This window comes from Acanthochromis polyacanthus, chromosome 17, assembly GCF_021347895.1.
Source record: "Acanthochromis polyacanthus isolate Apoly-LR-REF ecotype Palm Island chromosome 17, KAUST_Apoly_ChrSc, whole genome shotgun sequence".
Classification (NCBI taxonomy): domain Eukaryota; kingdom Metazoa; phylum Chordata; class Actinopteri; family Pomacentridae; genus Acanthochromis; species Acanthochromis polyacanthus.
This window is the reverse complement of record NC_067129.1, coordinates 20,311,543-20,337,605: the sequence shown is the minus strand read 5'-3', so window position 1 is coordinate 20,337,605 and position 26,063 is coordinate 20,311,543. Positions and strand designations below refer to the sequence as shown.

The following is a 26,063-nucleotide window of genomic DNA, read 5'->3' as shown; positions in this document are numbered from 1 at the left end:
CTCTGTATCTTAAGCGATTTCTGGTTCCTGTTACTTCTGTTTATTCCTTGCGAAGTACTCATTGCTTTACTTTTACTATACCTAATGCAAATAAGAATATTGGTCAAAGAGCATTTCAGTTTAAGGCACCAAGCGACTGGAACAACCTACCTTCAGCTATTCAAAATACAACATCGTTTGGTCAATTTAAATCTATGCTATATGTACATCTCACAAGAACTTGTTTGTGTTTTTAGTTTCCCTGGTTGTTGATGTTGTTGCTTTATTGTATTCTAATGTTTTATAGATTTATTTATTTTTTTCATTATGTCTCTGATCTTTGTCAAACCGTGGTTCCTTAACTTGCCTGACAGGTGACACTTCACAAAAGATGTCTAATTCTCCTAACTTTCGCAAAATTATGCTTTTTTTATTAAGCCATCTTGTGTCACTAGTAAGCATTTAACATATATTTGATTTTGATTGAATTATCCCATAACTTGAATGAACAGTGAATTTGTGTGAATGTGTGTGAAAGTCTATGTCTGTCTTACAAGCTATTGTATATATTGTAATTGCTGAATGAGTACATTCTCTCCATATATGTATTAGTATTGTAGTTGCTTTTGTTCTGTATTGTTTTTTCTTTGTTTGTGGACCCTCTCGAAAACGAGATGCTACATCTCAAGGGGCTTTCCAGTAATAAACTAAACTAAACATTCGGAAATAAACTAAACTAAACTTGTGGGAATTTTTTCCTTGACCTATCGTCTTGTAATCTCATCCATAAATGGAACTGAGTCACCAACTGAGGTAGTTGCTCAACACACCCACTCCCAAACACAGCCTATATAATGGTCGACTGCAGCACACAAGTCACATTCAACAAGGAAGCATGAGGTCATTCAGTGTGTACATTGTAGTAACCCTGACTGCTGCAGTTTGCTGTGTGCCAGTACCAGAAGTTACTGTGAAGGATGAAGGTTTTGCAAAGGTATGTGTGTTTGATTTACCTTCTTGTGTCACCTTTTCTCAACTACTAATAATCCTTGGTTTCTGAGTTTTAAAATTAATGATTAAACTCATCTTCCAGAGCTACCTGAAGAAATTCTTCAACCTAACAGAGGAGAGCGGTCCAGGTGCCAGGAGGGGGATCAGCCCAGTGACCAAGAAGCTGAGTGAAATGCAGAGATTCTATGGTCTCCAAATCACTGGGACTCTGGATGCCGACACCTTGGCCATGATGAAGAAGCCCCGCTGTGGCGTTCCAGATGGAAAGATTGCTCGCTTCTCCACTTTTGGAGGCAACCTCAAGTGGGAGAAAAACAGCCTCACATACAGGTGAATGATCTCAGGAGAGAATACATGAGAGAAACTTACTGCTACCAGCACTGCATTTGGCTAATTATTCAAATTAATTCTTTTGTGGTACAGGATAGTGAACTACACACCTGACATGTCTGCAGCAGAGGTGGATGACTCCATGGAGAAAGCTCTGCAGGTTTGGGCCAAAGTTACTCCTCTGAGATTCACCAGAATCTACAGTGGCACCGCTGACATCATGATCTCCTTCGGTCGCCGGGGTGAGCACAAGATAACCTTTTTATAATTTGAATTTTCTCAAAAAATGTAACTAAAAATACCAATTCCTGCATTCTTATTATATTATATTATATTATATTATATTATATTGTATTATATTATATTATATTATATTATATTATATTATATTATATTAGATTAGATTAGATTAGATTAGATTAGATTAGATTAGATTAGTTGTACTTGGGTCAATGTATGCTTCACTTTTAGGAACTGTATGGAGTTGTAAGGTGTCTATGGACATACTTTGTAAACAAAAGTTCTATTTAACTAAAGCTAATATTATATCTTATTCAGACGTGATTGTAAAAAAGTATGGTACTTACTGTGTAGAGTTTTTGGCACCTCTGCTACAGTACACACTGCAGTGTATGTGTTAATCCCTTAATGTCCATCAATGGACCATTTGTACAGCTACAGCACAGTTACATAATGCATGTCACTCCACACAATAAAGACACAATCATTCCACAAATGGCATGCCAGTGCTTGCAGCTTTCATCTTAGAGCAAATGTTTCCTCTGTTTGAGGTTTAAGAAAGTGTTGAAATGTCTGTGTTTGCTTTAATAACAGATAGTGGCTGTGATATCCAAGCATAAACAACACTTAGATGCCCCTTGGGTATCCACCATTCCATTATGAAGGCAAGGGACACCCTAGGCAGGTCATCATCTATCACAGGGCTACACATAGGGACAAACAATCTAACTCACACATACGGAAAATTTAGAATCACCAATTAACCTCGGCATGTTTTGGAGTGTTGGAGGAAGCCCACACATGCACAGGGAGAACATGCAAACTCCATGCAGAAAGATCCCAGGAAGGCCAGGATGCAAACCGGGGATTTTCTAGCTGCGAGGCCAAAGTGCAAATCTGGATGTGCAAGGTTGGACTGCACAATGGTGTGCAGTCCAACCTTGCACATCCAGATTTTACAAAAATACACAGGCAACATAGACAGTAGATTTAATAGCGAGTTTCAAAACCTAACCTGACTGTGTTCTTGCTACCAGATCATGGTGATTATTACCCCTTTGATGGACCTGGTAATACTCTTGCCCATGCCTTTGCCCCATCTTCTGGCATCGGAGGGGATGCTCATTTTGATGATGATGAACCCTTCACATTCCGTTCAAACTCAGGTGAGGTTGTCATTCATGTTTTGCTTATGCAGCCATACCACAGTACAAATGCACCGTCTGAAGTTCAGTAACTGACCTGTCAGTGTGTGTTTTCATCTTTAGGCTACGTCCTCTTCATGGTTGCTGCACATGAGTTTGGTCACTCTCTGGGCTTGTCTCACTCCGATGATCCTGGTGCTCTCATGTATCCTCTGTACTCATACAGAAACCCTGAGACCTTCGTTCTGCCCCGAGATGACGTCAACGGCATCCAGTCCCTCTATGGTTGGTACTGACCGTCTTGATCAGTGTCTTAAACATTGCCTCTGTAGTGGTGCTCCACTGTTTAGGCTTTGCTCACTGAGATGCAGGCACTTTTACACACCTTTTTTGTTTCACCTCCAGGTCCAAACCCTGACATAAATCCACGTGAGCCTAAGCCCACAGCCCCCACGACCCCTGATGCCTGTGATTCTACCATGGTCTTGGATGCTGTGACCACCCTGCGAGGAGAGATGATCTTCTTCAAGGACAGGTATCAGATATGTTGTACAAAACCATTTCAATTCAAAGTTCAAATAGTCTTGTTTCCTTCCCATGTACCAAACCACTGTGTTCCTGTGTGTTCTCAGCTTCCTGTGGCGTAGCTACCCTCAGAGCAATACTCCTCAGCAAACTCTCATCAACAACTTCTGGCCGAGCGCACCGGTCAACATCGATGCTGCTTATGAGAGTCGACAGTCGGACAAAATCTTCCTCTTCAAAGGTACATGCTGTCCCTGCCCATCAAAGCAACTGATTCCAGTTCACAGTTACCATAAGTAATGTTTATAAAATCTTTTCCCCGCAGGTCGTAAGGTGTGGGCCTTCACCGGCTACAGAGCAGTGCCCGGCTACCCTAAAAAACTGAACGCTTTTGGTCTGCCGAGAGATGTGACGAAAGTTGATGCTGCCCTCTATGATGTGGAATCTAGAAAAACTCTCTTCTTTGTAGGTGACAATTATTACAGGTGTGTATATCTTTTTCCATATTCAGTAATGTTCACTCGCATTTTAGTTCAGTGTTTCTAATTTCTGTCGGTGTTTCTTCAGTTATGATGAGGCCAGAAGGACAATGGACCGAGGATTCCCCAAACGGGTGGATGAGACCTTCTCTGGTCTGACCAGCAAGGTGACGGCAGCTTTCCAGTACAGAGGTGAGAAACATTCACTGCCAACTCAAGATCACTGAAATGAAAGGGTGTTGTTTCAACACATGGATGAGTCCTCCATCAATCTTTTCAGAATTTACATGTTTGCTGTTCATTAAAATTCCCTGATTTGTTGTCATACCAACATGCCACTCATGTCTGTTCAACATGATGCTGCAATCAGCAGCCAGGAAAAGGTTAGCTTGACTCAGTTAACAAAATCCATCGACGAGCATAAAAAACCTAAAAACAGCAAATTGTGATGCTATGCAGGATTAAGTGCCAGACAAAGTCATGCTAATGACAAATCTCCAGGAAATCACTGCACTTACATAACCCTGTAAATAAATCATGTTCAGACATGAATTTGTAACATTTCTGCCTTCATCAAACTGTAAAAATAACCACCTTCTGCCATTCAGACATTACATTCATGTTCCTCACAGCTGACTTTAGACAAGATTGGACAATATATCAAGGTTCAGACAGTTACTGACAAACAAAAGCCAAAATATAAACTCATCATAACCTTATCATACTGACCAATAAGAGTGGAATGCTGAAAATCAATATTAGCAAACAAGTTTGCTGCCTGAAGATTACTCATCTGAATTTCAATGATGGTGACAACATTACCGACTAGAAATCACACGTCAGAGTTTCTTGTGATTTTCTCTGGGGCCATGTTGAATCTGTGGTGCCAATCCATTAATGTGACTTCATGCTGTTCAGACTGGTGCCGTGTTAAAACTGACACAGTAACGTTAATAGATCTGACCTAATGAGGTAACTGCTTCTGGAACAGTGAGCAGGGTGCAAATGCTGTAAGATTAACAGAAACAAATCTGAAATGGCATTTAACAGATAAAGTAAGCTTAAAGGTACTGTAGCAGTCTTTTTGCAGTTGTTTTTGCACTTAAATATGATACCATGGATGATTTAGAAGCTGCACAGACACTGGTTTGCAGTCTTTGTTTAACAGAGCTATGCTGGCTGTACTCATGTTAAGCTACATTAAACTTCTACTGACAGAGAACAGTATCAGTCGTGTTCCATCAAACTCTCTGTGAGAAACAGAACAGGCATATTTTCTGAAACAGCTTCTGCAAGTTGCACAGAAACTAACTTTGAGCCTGTGTTTTGCAGGTTTTACCTACATCTACAGTGGACCCTACATGTTTGAGTACAACCTGAGGACTAGGAGGCTGTTCCGTGTGCTGAGGAACAGCTATTACCTGCGCTGCACTAACTTTTAGAACGTCTGCATTTGAATTTATGTAGCCACTCATATAGAGGAAGAATGAATGTATAACCATAGTATTAAAGTTACACTTTCAAAAAATATTTTTTAAAGATTTCTGTTCAGTTAAATGGTATATATTCTCCTTTTTTCTCTCACATTTATTCAGAGGTGTAAACACACAGTATTCCAGACCGCATGAATAAAGTTTGATATTGTTGTTTGTAATTGTCGACATTCCTTTTTAAAGAGGCAGTGAAAGTAGGGCAGTTAAGTTACTTTATTATGTATATAGTTATTTTAGTTACTACCATTCAAAAGTTTGGAGTCACATGAAAATGTCTTTATTTTTGAAAGAAACCCATTTTTTCAATCAAGATAACATTAAATTAATCAGAAACACACTCTAGACATTGTTAATGTGGTAAATGACTATTCTAGCTGGAAACGGCTGATTTTTAATGGAATATCTACATGGGGTACTTTTGACCTGTGGTATACTTGCAGCATTTTTACGGGGTCAAAAATGCTTTTTTAATCAATCCTAATGTGACCTCCCCTTTATTTTATGAGGTCAGAAAATTTTATAAAGATACTCATTTTTGCTTACAAACCCAATCAGAAATGTGTGGTAGAGCTTCAATGCACCTTTTAAACAAAAATGCTTATAACAAATAAAAAAAAATGCATTGAAGAGTCTTATCAAGACATGAAGTCACTTTACCAAGTAGCCTATTGATGTGTAGACTGTTACCATTACACCATTGTATGGATGTGGATTTAGCAACTGTGCTTCGTAAGTTAGTCAAAATAATCCTTCATATTTCTGCTATTTGTCCCATGCATGTACACTACTGTTCAAAAGTTTGGGATCACCCAGACTATTTCATGTTTTCCATGAAAACTCACACTTTTATCCGTGAGCTAACATAACTGCACAAAGGTTTTCTAATCATCAATTAGCCTTTAAACACCATTAGCTAACACAATGTAGAATTAGAACACAGGAGTGATGGTTGCTGGAAATGTTCCTCTGTACTCCTACGGAGATATTTCATTAAAAATCAGCCGTTTCCAGCTAGAATAGTCATTTACCACAAGACTATGTCTGGACTGTATTTCTGGTTATTTTGATTTTCATTGAAAAAAAACTGCTTTTCTTTAAAAAATCAGGACATTTCTAAGTGACCCCAACTTTAAAGAAGCTGCAGTTGTGCAGGATCTTCACTGTTAAAAATTGAAGTTCTGAAGTGTAACAGTCAAGTCATCTGCAACGTTATATAACAGGAAAACACAGTAAGGCCATGATGTTTACTCTTATCTGAAATAAACAAACCCAGCCCGTGTTGGCAGGTTTCTGATCTTCATCATGTTCATGCAGGTCCCGACTACGTTCCAGCTGTTTACCTCACATCACCCCCACCAACACCCCCAGCTCTCCAACAGTTATTATCTCCCTGTTGTTGTTCTAAGTGGGCCTGTTCAAACACTTGCAGGAATGTTTTATTGCCCAGTCATGCATCTCTCTCTGCTTCCCTGCATCCACATCCAAAACATTGAAAATTAATGTTTCCGGAAATAACCAAGTAGTTCATTAGAACCTCCCAGCTGAGCAGAACCTCAGAAACTACAGAAAGAACAAATGAAGTAACTGGAGTTATTCCTTTGTCTCTGTAAGCAAAAAGAATCATGGAGGCTAAGCTGGCTGTTAAAATGATGATGTTAGTGATGATTGTATCTGCCTGTGGAGCTGTTCCCACCACTGCACCTAGCCAAGAGGAGCTCTCCAGAGCCCAGGTAAACAAGAATGTTAACCTAATGCATCATTTGTTGGTGTTATTTGTGTGTTTGTTATATGTGTAGTAGCAGAAGGAGAAGAATATTCAGGTTTCTCTGTTATTCTACTCTTTCATCCTGTGAAATAATATAGATCCAACCTTCTTAAATTATGTAACAGAAAAGCAAAAAGTGTTCACAAATTCTGATGAGTTTTATAGCTAAATAGCATTAAAATATTGCTTTGAAGAGTTACAATAATACACATGGCTTAAAGAAAACAAACTTTAACTTGTATGATATGAAACCTGAATGCTTGTAACATAGAGAACTAAGTGTGCAGGTGCGCCTGTCTGCATTACACAACACAGCAGGGTCCTGATGTAGAGAACTGTTAAATAATCGTTGTGGAGTTGTTTGTAGAAGGTGAACAGAAATGTTTTCCATGGACAGCTGTCACAGACAATGACTGATCTTCACTTCAGGACATTTCTAAATGGCATTTCAGTGAAATATGGGGTTGTCTCAAGCATGTTTGTTATATTTTCAGATGTGCTGTCAATATACAGTACCAGTCAAAAGTTTGAACACACCTTCTCATTCAATGCTTTTTATTTGTTTGGATTATTTTCTACATTGTAGATTAATTCTAAAGATTAACACATTTTTATTGACATCATAATTCCATATGTTCTTTTACAGTTTTGATGGCTTCAGTATTCATATAAAATGTATAAAATAATTAAATAAAAGCCATTGAATGAGAAGGTGTGTCCAAACATTGACTGTGAGTAGGACTGAATAGTTGTACTGTCTGTACTAGTCTAAGAGCAATTTAAGCAGAATTTTAGAAAAATCGTATTTTTCGAAAAGAAACAATCAGCTTTAGCAAACAGCAAGACTGAGACTGGTTAAGATTTCAGTGTTGATATGGTGACACCTGTGGCCACTGGTGGTAAAAGCAATGTGGGCAGGTGCCAGAATCCTGGGAGCACTAACAGCAGTTTGGCAGCTACATCTGGCAGAAATACAAAAGAGAAGCAGTGCAGGATTTATGGAAAGCACAGTGCAATGAACAACATCATGATCATGAATGAACGGTAAACTGTGTGGCTAGTTGCCAAGAGTTATAATTACAAACAGTAACACTGGATTACAGACATACAACAATCAGTACTGGAATAGAAGACTTCTGAGCAGAAAACAATTAGAGATGCAAATCAGTGAATGGAAATACACTGAATGGTTCATACAAAAATAGAAAACTAAAATATTCTGACCATAAACAATAGTAGCCAAACAAGGAGTTCATGAAAATGTGAAGGATCTTTACATTCCATTGCAAATTTCAAATAATATTTGAATAAATAGGACTAAATCACTCATTATCAGTCAAGTCCAATATATACACTACTGTTCAAAAGTTTAGGGTCATCCAGACAATTTCATGCTTTCCATGAAAACTCACAGTATTATTCATGTGCTAACATAACTGCTCAAGGGCTTTCTCATCAGCAATTAGCCTTTCAGCGCCATTAGCTAACAGAATGTAACATTAGAACACAGGAGTGATGGTTGCTGGAAATGTTCCTCTGTACCACTATGTAGATATTCCATTAAAAATCAGCTGTCTCCAGCTAGAAGAATCATTTACCACATTAACAATGTTTTGACTATTTCAGATTCGTATTATCTGTGCTGAAAAATAATGTTTTTCTTTCAAAAATAAGGACATTTCTAGGTGACTCCAAACTTTTGAATGGTAGTGTATATAGTATAATCTATAAATGAGGATTGTTTATATCTGTTTTCTTCGTCCAGAACTACCTTTCTGAGTTTTTCTCAGATGTGGGGGTCAGTCCCCCCAACACTGTCCGGCGCAGCTCTCTGGACTCCTTTGAAGACACTCTCAAGAAAATGCAGGAGTTTTTTGGCCTGACCGTGACAGGGAAATTGGACACCAACACCCTGGCAGTGATGGCTCGTCCTCGCTGTGGTGTCACAGATGTGACCAGATATGGCCATTTCGACGGCCAACCAAAGTGGGACAAGACAGTCCTCACATACAGGTACAGTCAATCAAAGAGCAACAAGTCCCTGCATGTAGGCCAACCAAATATAAAGCACAATAAAATCTATGTTGTAAGCTATTTTCATTCTCACACTGCTATAGAATCATTCAATACACACCAGACTTGAGTGAAAGTGTTGTGGATGCCACCATCGCCAAGGCTCTGAAAGTCTACAGTGACGTCGTCCCTTTGGATTTCAAACAGATCAGCAGCGGCACAGCTGACATCATGATCTTGTTCAAGGCTCAAGGTAATTCTGTTCCTTCTGTGCTTTCAGGAAACATTTGACTTAGTAATAACTGTGCTCTTCCTCAAATCAGAGCATGGAGATTTTGCTCCATTTGATGGGGAAGGTGGGGTCTTGGCACATGCATATTCTCCTGGTGAAGGCGCTGGAGGCGACACCCACTTTGATGAAGATGAAAACTGGACTCTAACCTCAGCAGGTGCAGACTTGAAGCAAACATTGCTGGTGTACTGCCCTAGCTGTTTGTGTTCCCATCCTTACCATTAGTATGTGTCTGCAGGAGCAAACCTGTTCTTGGTGGCAGCCCATGAGTTCGGCCATGCGCTGGGATTAGCCCACTCTCAGGTCCAGACCGCCCTGATGTATCCTACCTACCAGTATGTGAACACAGAGGGGTACAAGCTGCCGGATGATGACAGACAGGGGGTCCAAGCTCTCTATGGTGAGAGTCCAGCTCATCCATACACTGATAACAGAAACAGAACGGACATCATCAAAGCAGTGACAAACCTACCCACTGAGCCTCACCTTCTATTTCTCTCTTTTGTACTGCGAAGGTGTCAGAGCATCATCAGATCAACCTACAGTAAAGCCAAAACCACAACCCAAACCTGAACCAGAGCCTGAACCTGAACCGGTTCCAGATAGGTGCAGCAGGAACCTGATATTTGATGCTGCAGCCTCCATTCGGAGGGATCTTTACTTCTTCAAAGACGGGTGAGACTAGATCCGTCCACCATTATCTAAACGCCGCTTAGTCCTCATTAGGGCCATGAGGGTGCTGGAGTCTATCCCAGCTCACTTAGAGTGAAGGCAGGGGACACCCTGGACAGGTCACCAGTCTATCCCAGGGCTAAACAGAGAGACAAACAATCACACTCACATTCACACCTACAGACAATTTAGAATCACCAGTTAAGCTGAGCATATTTTTGGACTGTGAGAAGAAGTCAGAGTACCTGATGAAAATCCACGCATGCACAGGGAAGATCCGGACATGAACCGGGGATCTCCTAGCTGCAAGGCAACAGTGCTAACCACTTACAGTCTGCAGCCCCAGACTGTATCCTATTTTTGTTGTTTAAACTTCACATAAACATTCTGTTTTATCTGATAAAGCTGTAATTTGAAAGTTAAACACATACAATACTGTCAAAACATATATATGTGACCAACCGATTCCTTACTGTGGATTATTTTGGCCTTTTTCTGTCAGATATTTCTGGAAGAGGAGCAGCTCCTGGGACGGCATCAGTACGAGGAAAGTTCAGTCTGTCTGGCCTGGAATTAGCAAGGTTGATGCTGCTTATGAGTATAAGAAGGACAATAAAGTCATTTTCTTTGAAGGTAAATTATTAAAAAAATAAATAAATCGTAAGAACAGGAACATTTTTGTTAATTTAAAATGACAAAAAAAATAGAATCTTTTTCACACCCACAGGGAATCAGTTCTGGGCGATCAGAGGAAACACTGTCCTACCCGGTTATCCCAAACCTCTTAGTGACTTTGGCTTCCCTTCATCTGTCACCAAGGTAGACGCTGCTGTTCATGTGCCATTCATAAGCAGAACTCTCTTGTTCGTGGACTACAAGTACTGGAGGTCAGTAATGTGAACAGACTAAACGTATGGGGTGAATCCAGATATAGACTGATTGTATGTGTTGATAAATAATCCTCTTAATTTTACTCATACAGCTACAACGAAAGGACAGGCAAAATGGATCGTAGGTTCCCAAAATACATCAACAGAGAACTCCCAGGAATTGGATTCAGAGTGGATGCTGCTTTTGAGAACGGAGGTAAGGTGACAGTTGAAGGTTGGTCCCTCTGGAGGTGCATTATGCTCCTGTTTAACTTGATACCAAAGATACATCCTCTCTTCTCAGGTTACCTGTACTTTTCATATGGGTCCACACAGACAGAGTACCACTACCAGCGAAGAAGAGCCCGTCGCACTCTGCTGAACTATGCATGGATGGATTGCTAAAGAAGCAAAGAACCCAATATGCACACATACATACGCACAACTGTAATCACGCAACAAAGAAGTGGTCTATTCCATTTCTATTTATCCTACGTGTAGCTAATTGCAACTTTTCTACAGAAAACTGCAGGAAAGAAATACATTTTAAAAATTGTTTAACCATGCCGTAAGTAACAACTGCTTGCTATGGAGTCAGGGGCTTCTTCTTAGATGTGCATTAATTAAACATGAATTAATAAAGCTTTGAACTTGAAACAAAGCCACATGGCAAAAAGTGAGTTTAAACTTGTGTGTGTGTATGTGTGTGTAAGTTTAGCCGGATAAATTAGATGGCAAAAAGAAATGCGTAGTTTAGTGAATTGTGGAGAGTGGAGATATTTAATTTTTTTACTGGGTGGGGAAATAAAGCAGAGGTGTAATTGTAGCTAAAATAAACCAAAAAACAAAACAAAATGAGCACAGTCTTAGATTTCTGTTTGCAGAACTTCAGCACCAGCAGTTTACCAGTTTCATACCTACAGTTTCAGTGCTGATGTAAACGTATTTCAAAATGCAATGAAATGGCATGAAATTATTGTCATATTTTGTAAAAAGAAAAAAAAGATGAAAAAAGATGTGGTAATAAACAAACAAATAAACAAAAAAATAAATATACAAGAAAAGCACTCAGTACTTCTCCAAGGCTGCTCAGTCCTTGTATGATTTCCGATGGATGAAATCTTGAAACATTTGTGGCAGAAATCACAGCAACATATAATGTGGCCATTTAATATAGATGTACCCACAAACAAAAAGTCATTGCGCTGAGCACAGGCGTGTGTTATGCTTGTCTACGATATGTACGGATATCGAATTGTGTGACCTAAATATGTAGTGGGCAGCGGGAATTGATGGGACTCTGAAACATCCCCACAGTTTAATCAACTGTTCCTTGTATCATTTGCGATGGATGAGTCCTGATAAGTCCACAGGGGTGGATTTGTAGTAGGATCCCAATCATGTGATCATCAGCAAGCAGCTTATCTAGTGTTTGTAATGTGTTGAGGTTAGTGCCAAGCAGGCATCCATAGTTTTGAGAACAATAACACGGAAGTGGGTGTGTTGTATGTCCCTTAAAGGCATTAGAGGAGATTTAATTTCCTACGACTTTGAACATAGCATGCGCATGCACATACAACTTCTCCCTCACCCCCCTCTAACCTCCCCCCTCTTAACATTTACGAAGAAACGCCCCCCTCCAGAAACTTGCGTAGCACTCGTGAAGTTGTCTTTTACGGCTGGGTCCCCCTGGATCTTTATCTGCCACTATGTAAAAAAGATGAGCAAAACAAGTCGCCAGCTAACTACGAAGCTATACCAAAGCAACACATACACAAAACACGAAAGTCCAAGGCGTACGTAATCTACGTAACTAGGCCTGAGCCGGAAGATTTTTGATTGACAGGAAAGGGAGCAAAGCAAACGCCTCGGTCCGAGCGCATTGATTGGCTGATGTTTTTCAGGTCCTGCCATGTCCACAGTTATTTTTTTTAATTTTTTATTCTTTTAGAGACCATACATACAAGTCCACTAAAGGTCAGTATATTCATTTTATGTGAATCAGACAAATTAAACAAAAAAAACCATCCTCCATAATGCCTTTAAAGCTGAGCTGAAGCAGCCTGTAGCTAAATTGGATGACCCAAGTAAAGTGTGAAATTTCACATAAGATTTGAGCTTGCAGACTCGTCAATATAACAGTGTTCACTCACTGTCAAATTACAGTGGCGCTGCGCCTCCATCTTAGCCTAGCCGCGCTAGACCCATGTTCTGAAGCTGCAAGGGTCGAGGGCCGCTCGACAGGGAGGGAGGCGGGCTAAAAGGTTGTCTTTCAAATCACTCTGCAGCAACTGGGTAGGTATACAACCAATCAGCGCAATGAATAGGCTGACGTAGTTGCTAGAGCACCGCCGGATTGTTGCTAAGTCCCATTAGCTTCCCAACCAGCGGAGCCAACTGGTATATTAAGGATTTGCCATATCCTGTCGGCATAAGTCCAAATACGGCTTTCTTCTCAATGAAACACTTCAGTGCCGTCCTTTGTTTATCTTTCAAGTTGAATTTTAGCTTCAAATCTTTAAGGGCTGTGGCCAAAGCCGAGTCGAAAGATAACTGTTTATTGTGCGCCGGTTGTTTCTGTCAGAATCGTCGCGCCTCTGTCGTCACTTAGTTACGCCCGCCTTCTGACTCTACACTTCATGGTGATTGGTCCGGCCAGTTTTAGGAGCATCCAGCCTCGAGCCTTATGGAGGGTAACTAGACCCACCCTGGCAGAGAATTAAATTCGTTCCGTGGGTTGTCTAGCGTGGCTGGGCTACCTCCATCTCACAATGATCCAGAAATCTTTAACAAATCCGTGGATCCTGATTATAAACTGCATCACTGCCAAAATCTAATGAAGTGATCCTAGTGTCATTTCTGACCTCTGAAAATTTCATTCAAATCTGTATGTCCGTTTTTGAGTTATGTTTCTGACAGACACACAGACAGACAGACCCAGATCATCACATAATCCGCATCCTTGGCGGAGTAAAAAGATTTCACTGTACTGCTGACATATCCAGGTGGGTACTGCATGGAACCAAACCAGTGATGCTGTTTTATCGATAAAACTACAACAACCATCATGCCTAGCACATGTGACGTCATGTCATACACCCCTCACTGTGATTGGCTAATGCGTTTATCCCTCCGCTGCTGAAGGTGAAGCGGCTGCCAGTCTTTCTCCTATCTCCTGGCACAAAATGTCATCCAGTGGACTTTTAAATATGAACGCTCGGATGTGTAAACGTCTGGTAAGTGGCTGTGTATAGGATAATGAGTGTGGGTTTGTCTGTTATGCCATATTGTTGCACAGGAATGTTAATTTCCACAGCAGTCTGGCAGCACAAGGCTCTAGTTATCCTGAAGCAGCTCTGCTAACATGGTTGTGTCGTGGAGCGTCCTTGGTCAAAGTAATGTGGAAACAGCCCGTAAATACATCAGGTGCACTAGTCAAACAGTTCCGTATCACTGCCTACGTTTTTCCCCAACGAGTAACAGCAAAGTTCGCTTGTCGACGTATCATTTGAGGGGCTGCCAGCAGCAGCAGCAGCACCTAGCTAACGAAAAGGTTTAACAGCTAAAAACAGTATTGTCAACACCTAGTTTAAATTGCTATTCGCTATTCCAGGGGTCGGCAACCCGCGGCTCTTTCAGCCCTCTGTTGTGGCTCCCTGTAACTTTGGAAAATAAATTGTTCTGCCTTTCAGGCGCGTTTCAATGCATTTTAATATAGAGTTTTATTGTGAAATTACCGCTCTTATTTTGACGTGTCACTTCACCGGATGTGCTGCTGGGGTTTTCCCCTGGCTGGGACATGAGAGCGCAAGGTTGATGCGGAGGAGATGGAGAAGCAACGCCTGTAGTTTCACGTCATTTTGTACTCAAGAATGGCAAGCCTGTATATTAAAGCTCCACTCCAAGAAAGACACGTCTTGTCTTTGAGTCAAAAGTACTCATGGTAGGGTAATACACGTTACACGCAAGAACACGGCAGCAGGTCAGAGAGTCAGAGGAGTGACGTCTTGGAAAACAGGGCAGCGACTTACCGGAGAAAAGTTATTAGCTTAAGATAAATAGATAAATAGATTTTACAAGTCAAATAGACATTCGCAAAATATTGATTTCCAGCTAACATTATGTAACATTTGAGGTCCAGGAGCAAAAATGACATTAACCAGGTAAGATAAATATTAGTGGAAGGACACAATTTAAAAAATGAATCTAATTAGAGGCTTTGTAATTAATTAATCACGACTGATTAACAAGGGCATAGAAGTAAAAAAAAAGCGATATATGCAGTGTTGTCTTCATTTTAAATGCCAAAAGGATTTTGCGGCTCCCGGTGTTTTCTTTTCTGTGGGAAACGGGTCGAAATGGCTCTTTGAGTGTTAAAGGTTGCCGACCCCTGATCTATTCGCTATGCAGTCAGGTAGCTGATGGTATCTTCCTGTATTTTTAGTATGTGTAAATACGTTTTTGTTAATGATGAGAGCTTCATCTACAGCTTTGATTTAGCTGTTTAATCATTATATCAGAGAAGTTCGCTCTGAACAGTAGACTTGATTTGATGAAAAGGCTTGTTGTTGGACCCAGAAACACAGCTGAGGTAGGTTCAAGCACTACCTCAGCTGTGAAATATGTGGAATTTTCACATTTATGTATGAAATATTGAATAATTATTGTCCTGTCATTGCAGGCTCACAAGTACTTCTCAAGAACCTACACATCTCGCCCTTCACTCAATGTAAGTGCTCCAGCTGAGCTCCGTATCATCACAGTCAAATGATTGGATAGCACACTAACATGCAGAGTTTTATTCATTGTTTCAGGAAGTCGTCATTGTCAGCGCAGTCCGCACTCCAATGGGCTCTTTCAAAGGCAGCCTGGCAGCAGTTCCAGCCACCAAACTGGGCTCCATTGCCATTAAGGGAGCTATAGACAAAGCAGGTATGTTCAGACATCTCGCTTCCAAGTGTTCACCTCTAAAGGAAGATCAAGTATAGGCCTGGGAGATTAGCAGATCTGATATGCAGCATTTTCTGATTATTGGTATCGCTTTTTTTCCAACTGATTCCTGAAAAAGTTGATTTAGCTAAAAATGCCCTACTTTGGCTCTAGTGCAGCTCACCACTGTAGTCAAAGTATGGCACTTTGATTGGTTATACTTCACAAGTAATAGCCTATCAGCACTTGTAAGAGCCATAAATGAATTGTTTGATTTGTAAGGTTAAAAGGTATATTAATTGTTTGTTTGTTTGTGATATTGTTTTGTGATTGTGTTAAATGCGTTGATAAGGGGTCACCTGCGTATGGGCGGGGATAATTAAGCAAATATGTTCACCTGTCTTGATTTTTTTTTTTCTTTGTTTGAGAGGGGGTGAGTTGAGTCGCCAAATTTTTTGTTGACCGCTATTTTTGCAATTTTTCTTTGATTACTTTGATTATAACTTTGTGCACGTTATGTTTTTCTTTAATAAAAGGTTAAATTTATTATTTGCAAATCTCAATGGACTTATTTGTTTAGCGTGTCAGACAAACAGGCCCAGTTTCAGTCTCTCAGCGACTCTTATTTGTTTAAGTTGCAACAGCACTGAAGGATAAATGTTACAAAGTTATTTTCTAATTAAACTTCAATAAACAAAGGCATTTCAGCAAAGTTTTGAGTTGCAGTTTGTTTTATTCTACCTTTGGGATTGTCACCTTTTTTGTGCAAATTGTACTAGATATTGGTCATTTATCTCTTCTAATAATAGTACTTATACCTTCTTTTTTAAAAACTAATAGGTGAACATATATTTTCCTGTATTTTGAACTTATGTCATCATCAACAGGTGAAGTGTGCAAACACGGCTACGCTTATACAGAAAAGGAGTTTTCCTGTTGTCTCAGTAGTACATGACTGAACAGATTGCTGCATAAAACAAAAGATCCGTTTGTATATTCATAGAGTTGACTAAATATTTCTTGTCTTTAGGAATTGCTCCTGAAGAGGTGAAGGAAGTCTACATGGGGAACGTGCTTCAGGCAGGAGAAGGACAGGCTCCTACAAGACAGGCCTTGCTTGGAGCCGGTATGTTCATGCTGTTACATTTTACCCACATTCAAATTCCGGACAAACACTAAAATATTGATTAACCTGTGCTTTCTTGGCAAAGCGTCTTGCCCGCTATGACAACAGGCATTCCCAGTTTCAAAGCAGAACTCTGTTTACAGGGAGGTCAAAAATGAATCCAACAATGCATAAATCAGACCAGTGTTAAATCTACTTGCAAGCATACCTGTAGGCGGGTGAAGAGATGCTTTATTTCATCTATTTTTGCAAATGTGATTATGTCTTTGTTTGGTCTTCAGGTTTGACTCTCGGCACGCCAGCAACAACCATCAACAAAGTCTGTGCATCTGGAATGAAGTCCATCATGATGGCAGCCCAGAGTCTCATGTGTGGACACCAGGTAGCATTGGTGCACTTTCTTCTCACATGTTGCATCTCCTGCTGTCACATTGGTAGCAGATGAGATAATGCAGGATTATTGTGACCGAAAACAAGCTCTGTTTATAATAAACTGTTCCAGACTTTACCTTGCTGGTATACATAAACCACAGGGACTACAGGCATTAGAAGAGGAGTAAGTGTAGCTCTGTGTGTGTGACTTTAGGATGTGATGGTGGCAGGAGGCATGGAGAGCATGTCCAATGTCCCGTATGTGATGAACAGAGAGACCCCCACCTATGGAGGGGTGAGGATGGAAGACCTCATCGTCAAGGATGGACTCACCGATGTCTACAACAAATTTCACATGGTAAATATGAACGTTGTGTCAAGTGTTGCTTTGATGGTAAAAATCTGCAGCTTATCTTGTTTTGCAGCGTCACAGTACTTTTGTTTTTGTCTCTGCCTCAAACAGGGCAACTGTGCAGAGAACACAGCCAAGAACAGTAAGATCACCAGAGAGGAGCAGGACGCCTACGCCATCGGTTCATACAGCCGCAGCAAAGCAGCATACGAGTCTGGCGTGCTGGCCAAAGAGATTGTCCCAGTTAGCATTCCCCAGAGAGGTACAAGAAGACAACGGCGTCGTCTTTCTCTTGGCTGATGACCGCGGTGATTTACAAAGCACCTCATATCTGATGTTGGTGTGATGTTTGTAGGAAAGCCTGATGTGGTCGTGTCTGAGGATGAGGAATGGAGGCGGGTCGACTTCAGCAAGGTCCCTAAGCTGAGGGCTGTGTTCCAGAAAGACAATGGTAATTGTGATGAGTTGAAGAGAAACACTGAGCCACTTTGTGTCTAATATGATGCATTAGAAGAGAACAGATGAGAACAGTCCTATGTCCGATGTTTTCACAAGAAGTTAAAAAGTCTAACTTTCTGTCCTGTTGCATTTAAAACTGAGTTTAATGACGCATTTACACAGAGGATTATACAGTGTGCATAAAGATGTTAATTACACTTGTTTTGCATTTGCATAATTTCTTATTTGTCACATAACAATGCTGAAGTTCCGCCTCCTTGGCAGAGTAAATATAGTCTTTACATCTTTATATAGGCGAAAGTTATAGCTTGTCGTCCCATTTTTACTCACTAATGGCCACCCTTTTCACTTCAGGGTTTAGGTCATATAAGGTCAGAATAAAAACACAAATATTCTGGTGTTAAATACATCAGAATAATCATGACAGTTTTGTCTTTGTTCACCACCTTATTTTGTGTTAAATCTACGCTCTGTTTTGATTGGTTACTTGTCCATCAGGCACGGTGACGGCAGCCAATGCCAGCACACTGAACGATGGAGCTGCTGCTCTTGTGTTGATGACAGCAGATGCTGCAAAGAGACTCAACGCAACTCCACTGGCCAGGATTGTCTGTAAGCTTTCTCATACACACACAGACACTGTACTCGCAGTACTTCTGCTTTGGTTTGCTAATTAAAAGCATTAGGAGGCCTGTTGGTTAAGTTGTATTTTTAGTGCATCAGGTAGTCAACAACACAGGACATGTTTAAAGGACTCCTGTCCAAAAATCTGAAGATAATATGTAAATAGGAAAAAATAAAGTTGTCAGTGCTGTTCTAAGCTGGAGAACATTTCATAGCTAGAAACACATTTCAGTCTGACACCAATATGTCAGCAAGCAGTGGGCAACAGTGAGGAAAATGAACAAGTACTTTTTTGCTTATTTCCTGTTAACAGTACATTTTGTAAACTTGATATTCAGTTGTTGTAGTTTTTGATAAGTTGCAAGACTGATGTGCTATATTTTGTTCACACAGCTTTTGCTGATGCTGCTGTTGCCCCCATTGATTTCCCCATTGCTCCTGCATTCGCTGTACCGAAGGTGGGTATGAGGGTGCCATTTAGTCCTTCTGTGTTGTTATACCTTTCAAGTTGGTCATGCCACGAGGTAATGGAATTGTTGTTTTTACTATTATCTAGTATGTATTTGTAGTTATTTAGGTCAAAGATGCATAAAATGAAACCATAGAGTCAGGGCCGGCCCTAGGACTTTGGTGGCCCTAAGCAAGATTTTTTTGTGGCCCCAAAACATGCACAGTGCAACTACCAAATCACGTGCACAGCTTGTAGTTGGGTTAAAACACACATGCACATGATTAACAGCATTAACAGATTTATGTTTTATTGGAATAAAGACAGGGACAAAATGCGAATCACACACTTATTGTGGTGTGGCCCCCTCTAGTGGATGTGGCTATAAACAATGGCATAGAGTGTCCATGCCAGCGGCCGGCCCTGCATAGAGTCCATAGATCATAGATTTTATAAGCGAGGTACAGTGTGGTGTGTATTAAAAGTTTTAATTTTAGAGTTCAAAGGAGTGAGAATTACTTTGCTCTGTCTGCTCCACACTACTGTTGTCATGTGGGAACACTACTTCTGTGTGTCTGCCAGGTGCTGGATGCAGCAGGGCTGAAGAAGGAGGATATCGCCATGTGGGAGATCAACGAGGCGTTCAGCGTGGTCGTGCTGGCCAACATCAAGATGCTGGGTATTGACCCTGCTAAGGTCAATGTCAACGGAGGAGCTGTGTCACTGGGACATCCCATTGGGTAAGAAGGCTGAAGGGAAGAGAACAAAAATACTTGCATTTACCTTTTCCCAGATGGAGATGAGCGGAGTTGACTAATGAGGTGTGTCCTGCTTTCTATAAATATCTCCCGTTTAGCTTCTGTGATGCAGAAATGGATGATTTTTTTTTCATCAGTCCAATAAAGCAGGCACCAGAACGATCATGTATATCCGCTAATCCATATTCAGAACTTTCCTATGACATCTTGGACCTTTAATCACTTTCAAAGAGACTCACAAGTTTGGCAGATACTTAACTATTGCAACTATTACTTGCTTTAACCTTTCAAATAAGTGTTTTGTCTTTTGTTTGTTTATTTTGCACACATTCCTGCTTTTTTATTTCTATTAAGGTGCAGCATTTGTTTCAGCTAACCTTCCTTTAAGTGCTGTTATACAGAGAAAAGTAAAACAGCAGTAGGAGCTTCAGGACACATTCACAGACTGGGAGGACTGAGAGAAAATGGAAGTAATTATAGATAGAGTATTTAGTAGTTAATCATAAAAACCCTGTGCTGTTCATGATGAAGTGGTTCTAAACATACCACACATGACTCTCACTCAGTCTCCTTCACTGCTCTAATCACAACCACATATCAGCCATGAAAGTCAACTTCTGTATCATATTTTGCGATTTATTTGTTCCAAACAAAACTGCAGACACTGTCAGAATGTATTAATCAGTTCTGCATTTTACTCTGCAGTCAACAGTCAAGTTTTAAACCAGAAAGTTATAATATAAAAATACTATGCTTTATTTCTCTTTCCTTTGTCAGGATGTCTGGGGCAAGAATTGTGGGTCACATGGTGCACAACCTGAAATCAGGTCAGTTCGGGCTGGCAGGCATCTGCAATGGAGGCGGTGGAGCTTCCTCCATTCTGATCGAGAAGCTGTAAGAAGTCCTGACCGGAGCTCTCCCTTTACCTTATACACTCTTTGTTAAACTGTGTGACGACTTGCTGCTGGTTCCAGATGTTCCAAGACATCTGTATGTTACCATTTTCTGTGAAGAATGCCGAATCTGTTACAACTCTAATGCCATCGGCCTTAATCAACAGCAGAGTAGGACTCGACTCTCATGGCATCATGACTCCAATGTTCAAGGCACTCCTTTGTTTGACATGTTTTGTGCAAAAAATGAATTAATATTTAACTCTGGTTTATAATGATTGAATAAATAGTTTTTATTGAAGCAATAATAGTTTATTGGTCTGTTTTGCCTACAGGTTAATGAGTAAAGAGTTGAATTACAATAGAATGGTATGGTGTATACACATTATATTCAGGCATGTTTATTACCTCATTGAGGATATTAGTTTTTCATGGGTTGGTATGTAGTTTGCAAATTAGCCACTAGAGGATGCAAGTTTCCTATTTATGTTGAGCTGCTGGTATGGCCATAGGCAATGGAGCCAGACCTAAAGTTGGTGATGCTCAAATTGCCTTTAATATGTTGGTAATTGCAAGTATCATACACTACCAGTCAACAGTTTGGACACACCTTCTTATTCAGTGTTTCTGATTTATTTGTATTATTTTCTACATTGTAGATTAATACTGAAAATTAACACTTTTTTGTTTACAACATAATTCCATATGTATTCTTTTAGACTTTTGATGTCTTCAGTATTAATCTACAATGTAGAAAATAACCACTGAATGAGAATGTGTCCTAACTTTTGACTGGTAGTGTGCTTATTTTCAATCTTGATATTTGGGAATTAATGGATTAGTTCACTGGTTGTACTCTTCTTAAATGATAAAGTACTGAAGGACTTCAGACCTGTGGCTCTCACCTGATGAAGGCTATGAAGAGAATTGTATAACAACACATTACTGGAGTAACTACTCACAGACTGACCCTCTCCTGTTTGCCCTAACACTTCAGCTAGGCTCCTGTTTGCTGAGTTCTTGACATTCAAATCCCTCCAGCGTCACATCCTGGATTACAAAACAAATTTTCCTCTCACTTGCAGCTGGATGACCACATCATTCTGTGGTTACAGGACTTTTTAAAACACAGATCAGTGTGTGGGTCAATAACACCTTTTCTGATCTCCAACACACCTCTACTGGCTGTCCTCAGGGCTGTGTCCTCTCTCCACGACTCTTCATTCTCTACACAGATGACTGCAATTCCATCCATTCATCTATTATCTATACAAAACTTAATCGTCATTGGGATTGCAGGGAGCTTGAGTCTATCCCAGCTGACTTAAGGCAGAGACTCTATGATCAAACAGTTTGGTAACAGATCAGAGAAGTCCAGCTATCGACCGGCCCTGCTGTGGTGGTTGGATTGGGGGCCTTTTGTTGACCGAGCATAGTGAGTGAAAGGGAGTGTAGACCTGTTCAGGTAGGAGGGAGCCGTTTTCATTCGAGTTTTTAATGCAAGTATCAGAGTTTTGAACTGGCAACTGGAAGTCAGTGAAGCGATTTAGCAGCAGGGTGACGTGCTGTTTTTGGCTGGTTGCAAACCAGACGTGCTGCTGCATTCTGGAACATCTGCAGAGGTTTGACCGTGCATGAAGGGAGGCCTGCAGGTAAGGAGTTACAGTAATCAATGCATGATATTACAAGAGCCTGTACCAGGAGTTGGGCTGCATGTTCAGAAAGGAATGCTCTGATCAACTCATAGCCCATAGCGCGCACACACACACACACAAACACAATCGTTATCCATACACTATTGTTCAAAAGTTTGGGGTCACTTAGCAATGTCCTTATTTTTGAAAGAAAAGCAGTTTTTCTCAATGACGATTTCATGCAGTTAATTAGAAATACAGTCTAGACATTGTTAATGTGGTAAATGACTATTCTAGCTGGAAACGGATGATTTTTAATGGAATATCTACATAGGAGTACAGAGGAACATTTCCAGCAACCATCACTCCTGTGTTCTAATGCTACATTGTGTTAGCTAATGGTGTTGAAAGGCTAACTGATGATTAGAAAACTCCTGTGCAATTATGTTAGCACATGAATAAAAGTGTGAGCTTTCATGGAAAACATGAAATTGCCTGGATGACACCAAACATTTGAACAGTAGTGTACATAACTCCATAAAACCTGGACTTTAATGTGAACCTACCCTCCTCGTTGCCACTTTGCATTCATATTTGTTTATTTTACGCTACTTTATCTTTCATTTCTTTATTTTGTACTCAATTTCTTGTGTCATTGTTGCACTGCGTACTATATGTGCCTCTTAATTGCCCCATGGGAACAAGCAAAGTTTTTTTCTGAATCAGAATCTGAATTACAAAAACCATACGTTTATCCCTCATGTGTTTGAGATGCCTTTTTAATTTTCTACAGTCACCTGAGTAGGTTGGACGTATTCCATTTATTTTTAGTGTTAAAAGTAAATTCATGATTTAGTTTCACAGGCGAATGTACTGAAACCAGATTCTTAAAACTGGACTGTCAAAAATTTTGTGTTGGCATTTGTAGGCAATATCTGAACATTTAATATGTGATTTATGACATACAGTGTATTTATATGCCAATACAAGATAATTATGTTTATATGCAGGCATAGTTTCTGTTTTCCACTCATATAATGTGTTATAAACATTTAACTTTTTATGCCACCAGTAAATTGCGTGATGTGGGGGTTAAAGTCCAGTGTTGTCAGAAATGAAATGGCCCTTCAAGGTGTTGCAGGTAGACAACCAGCTGACTGCTATTTACATTGCTGTTGAACTCCAGCAACCTCCAGCATTCATACGTCACGTTTGAGGGCTTCTTTATGTAAAAAATTAAGGAGTGGTTATGTTTTTTTTTTAATGAAATGCCATGTTTTTACTATTTTATGTGGATAATAAATGCAAAAGTTAGTTTTTTCTTGCCCAGTCACTATTATTTACACTTCTCTTAACCCTTAGATGCTCCAGTGATCAGACTCTACACTCTTCCATAAGTGGGTCAAAAATGATCTGTATAAGAATCAATGTGTCTTTATGCCATTTTGGTTGGGAGTAATCATTTGTATTATTGTTTGAATTACATTTTGGTCCACACGTGAATGAGTTCATGTTTGAAATATGTTTATTTATCACTTTGTGACAGATTTTGAACATTTTGATAATTCAAAAAGAATATTAGACAGAACAGCATTAGAAGCATATTTTTCCACTCTTTTCCTCCTGCTGTTGCTGCTCTCCGTCCCTCCAAGTCTCTGTACTTCATCACCTTTTGTATGATATTATCAGTGATAAAGAGTTCCAAAGCATGGTTTGGTGAGACGGTGGTGGTAATGCCTGGTGCAGGCCCTGACCTACTTCTCAGGATGTTATGGCTTGGTGTTCTGCTTTGGGTGGGAGATAATTACAACTGATTATGTTGAACATGCCTTGGACTTCATTCTCCTAGATGACTTATCAGAGGAATCTTCTGTGGCTGACTGACCCTGTTCACGTAGTAAAGTTGGATTCTGAGGTGGACCACCGACACCTCCAGCTGGACGATAATCTGGGTCCTCATTATCTGAGATGTCAGATTCTGAGTCCAACCCCATAACTGCCTCTCCATCATCCAGCATTTGGATGATCATTTCTCTTGTACACCTAGCGGCCATGACTCTCTAGATGAGGAACAGAATGTGTTGAATGACGGGCAAACCTATCAATCAATCTGTAGCTAAATAAATAATGCACGCATACAGATACAGTCAATACATAGAGTCATGTTAGCTAGCTTACTTAGCTCGGTAGTGTTATCTAATTATAAAGTAGGCTAATTTGATGATACATAATAATAACACATCGTTTCACACAAAAGTCACGAATATGCAAGTATGTTGAAAAATATCAGTTTGGTGACATCATATTTTTTCTGAGTTAAAAAATGTCGATAATACTTAGATGTATCAGGCACTGCTGTGTAAAATAATCTTCCTAATTGGTGACACTTCTGACATAGTGTGTGTGGACCACAGCAAGTACATTCTTCACAGTCACAACTGATAAGAATCACAGGCTTCCATGAGATTCTATTGGAAATTCATGGGGGTCATTTTTTACCCACTTGTGGAAGCTTGGTAGACTAGCCGCGCTAGACAACCCACGGCAACGAATTTAATTCTCTGCCAGGGTGGGTCCAGTTACCCTCCATAAGGCTCGAGGCTGGATTCTCCTAAAACTGGCCGGACCAATCACCATGAAGTGTAGAGTCAGAAGGCGGGCGTAACGAAGTGACGACAGAGGCGTGACGATTCTGACAGAAACAACCAGCGCACAATAAACAGTTATCTTTCGACTTGGCTTTGGCCACAGCCCTTAAAGATTTGAAGCTAAAATTCAACTTGAAAGATAAACAAAGGACGGCACTTAAGTGTTTCATTGAGAAGAAAGACGTATTGGGACTTATGCCGACGGGATATGGCAAATCCTTAATACACCAGTTGGCTCCGCGGCTCCGCTGGTTGGGAAGCTAATGGGACTTAGCCACAATCCGCCGGTGGTCTAGGAACTACGTCAGCCTATTCGTTGCATTGATTGGTTGTATACCTACCCAATTGCAGAGCCCTAGAGATAGTAAGAGTTGCGACACTCATGCTCTCGCAGCGGGGCGGTCACGTGGTTCATGTAAGCCTGAATAGTTCCAAACAGGCAGCGCTGTCATTTCCTTCTATGGGACTGAGAGCGGCGATTTCATGGTAAAAAAGGAATAAAATCACACCTCCAAGTACTTGTTTGATTATTAATTCATTGGAGTATGTATGTAAATGTCAGTTTTACATTTTGAGCCGTAAGGTGACATATTAAAGACACTTTTGGGGTTTTGGAGGCAATGTTTCACATTCGTGTTAGCATGGAAAATCGACTTTTACACAGAAATGTAAGATGATTGAAGATGTTAAGTTTTGCCCAGCTGGATTATTGTATTTCCAGACAATGTCTATATTTCTCTGATTCACTTACCCGTAGTCTGGGAGTTATTGAAAAGCAGAGTAACAACATTCAGCAGATAGTGTCCAGCCACTTCTGATGAGGCAGGAGTTGACTCACTCTAACCATTTTAAGACATACACAAAATATATATTCAAGAATAACAACTCATTATGCTTTGATGAATGAAATAGTATGTTTTATTGACAATGGGAGAAACAATGAGGGTCTTCGTGTCTTCAGTGAGGGCTCTCGGGATACTGGAGGATAGATAGATACGATAGATATT

At 40.3% G+C, this 26,063-nt stretch overlaps 3 protein-coding genes across 4 annotated transcripts; all 3 read left to right on the top strand.

Annotated features, from left to right (window-relative positions):
* The first annotated feature begins 1,078 nt into the window (after positions 1 to 1,078).
* Positions 1,079 to 5,363, top strand: LOC110952869 (collagenase 3-like). The gene is made up of 9 exons (XM_051937774.1): positions 1,079 to 1,320; positions 1,414 to 1,562; positions 2,598 to 2,726; positions 2,829 to 2,990; positions 3,111 to 3,240; positions 3,338 to 3,471; positions 3,556 to 3,715; positions 3,798 to 3,901; positions 5,042 to 5,363. The coding sequence occupies exons 1-9, from the start codon at positions 1,163 to 1,165 to the stop codon at positions 5,149 to 5,151; spliced, it is 1,236 nt and encodes a 411-aa protein (XP_051793734.1). The 5' UTR covers positions 1,079 to 1,162; the 3' UTR covers positions 5,152 to 5,363.
* A 1,380-nt stretch (positions 5,364 to 6,743) lies between these two features.
* mmp30 (matrix metallopeptidase 30) lies at positions 6,744 to 11,500 on the top strand. The gene is made up of 10 exons (XM_022196608.2): positions 6,744 to 6,932; positions 8,733 to 8,980; positions 9,085 to 9,233; positions 9,304 to 9,429; positions 9,511 to 9,672; positions 9,788 to 9,947; positions 10,447 to 10,577; positions 10,672 to 10,831; positions 10,927 to 11,030; positions 11,118 to 11,500. Exons 1-10 carry the CDS (start codon positions 6,825 to 6,827, stop codon positions 11,216 to 11,218), a joined length of 1,449 nt encoding a protein of 482 aa, XP_022052300.1. The 5' UTR covers positions 6,744 to 6,824; the 3' UTR covers positions 11,219 to 11,500.
* Positions 11,501 to 13,908: 2,408 nt separating this feature from the next.
* On the top strand, positions 13,909 to 21,082 carry acat1 (acetyl-CoA acetyltransferase 1). 2 transcript variants are annotated; one of them, XM_051937725.1, is made up of 12 exons: positions 13,909 to 14,049; positions 15,495 to 15,542; positions 15,628 to 15,745; positions 16,773 to 16,868; positions 17,150 to 17,250; positions 17,455 to 17,598; positions 17,704 to 17,854; positions 17,948 to 18,043; positions 18,550 to 18,663; positions 19,069 to 19,133; positions 19,706 to 19,863; positions 20,659 to 21,082. In XM_051937725.1, exons 1-12 carry the CDS (start codon positions 13,999 to 14,001, stop codon positions 20,777 to 20,779), a joined length of 1,263 nt encoding a protein of 420 aa, XP_051793685.1. In that variant the 5' UTR covers positions 13,909 to 13,998; the 3' UTR covers positions 20,780 to 21,082. The 2 variants fall into 2 exon arrangements, with proteins under 2 accessions (XP_051793685.1, XP_051793686.1); XM_051937726.1 differs by lacking the exon at positions 13,909 to 14,049 and adding an exon at positions 14,627 to 14,756.
* The last annotated feature ends 4,981 nt before the right edge of the window (positions 21,083 to 26,063 follow it).

Bases quoted from the DNA above. Each gene is read 5' to 3' on its own strand.
- LOC110952869 (XM_051937774.1), top strand. From the start codon at position 1,163: ATGCAGAGATTCTATGGTCTCCAAATCACTGGGACTCTGGATGCCGAC. The intron at 1,321-1,413 runs GTGAATGATCTC...TTTGTGGTACAG, and splicing joins AAAAACAGCCTCACATACAG to GATAGTGAACTACACACCTG. The intron at 2,727-2,828 runs GTGAGGTTGTCA...TTTCATCTTTAG, and splicing joins CACATTCCGTTCAAACTCAG to GCTACGTCCTCTTCATGGTT.
- mmp30 (XM_022196608.2), top strand. From the start codon at position 6,825: ATGGAGGCTAAGCTGGCTGTTAAAATGATGATGTTAGTGATGATTGTA. The intron at 10,578-10,671 runs GTAAATTATTAA...TCACACCCACAG, and splicing joins TAAAGTCATTTTCTTTGAAG to GGAATCAGTTCTGGGCGATC. The intron at 10,832-10,926 runs GTCAGTAATGTG...TTACTCATACAG, and splicing joins GTGGACTACAAGTACTGGAG to CTACAACGAAAGGACAGGCA.
- acat1 (XM_051937725.1), top strand. From the start codon at position 13,999: ATGTCATCCAGTGGACTTTTAAATATGAACGCTCGGATGTGTAAACGT. The intron at 14,050-15,494 runs GTAAGTGGCTGT...CTGTCATTGCAG, and splicing joins CTCGGATGTGTAAACGTCTG to GCTCACAAGTACTTCTCAAG. The intron at 19,134-19,705 runs GTGGGTATGAGG...TGTGTCTGCCAG, and splicing joins CTGCATTCGCTGTACCGAAG to GTGCTGGATGCAGCAGGGCT.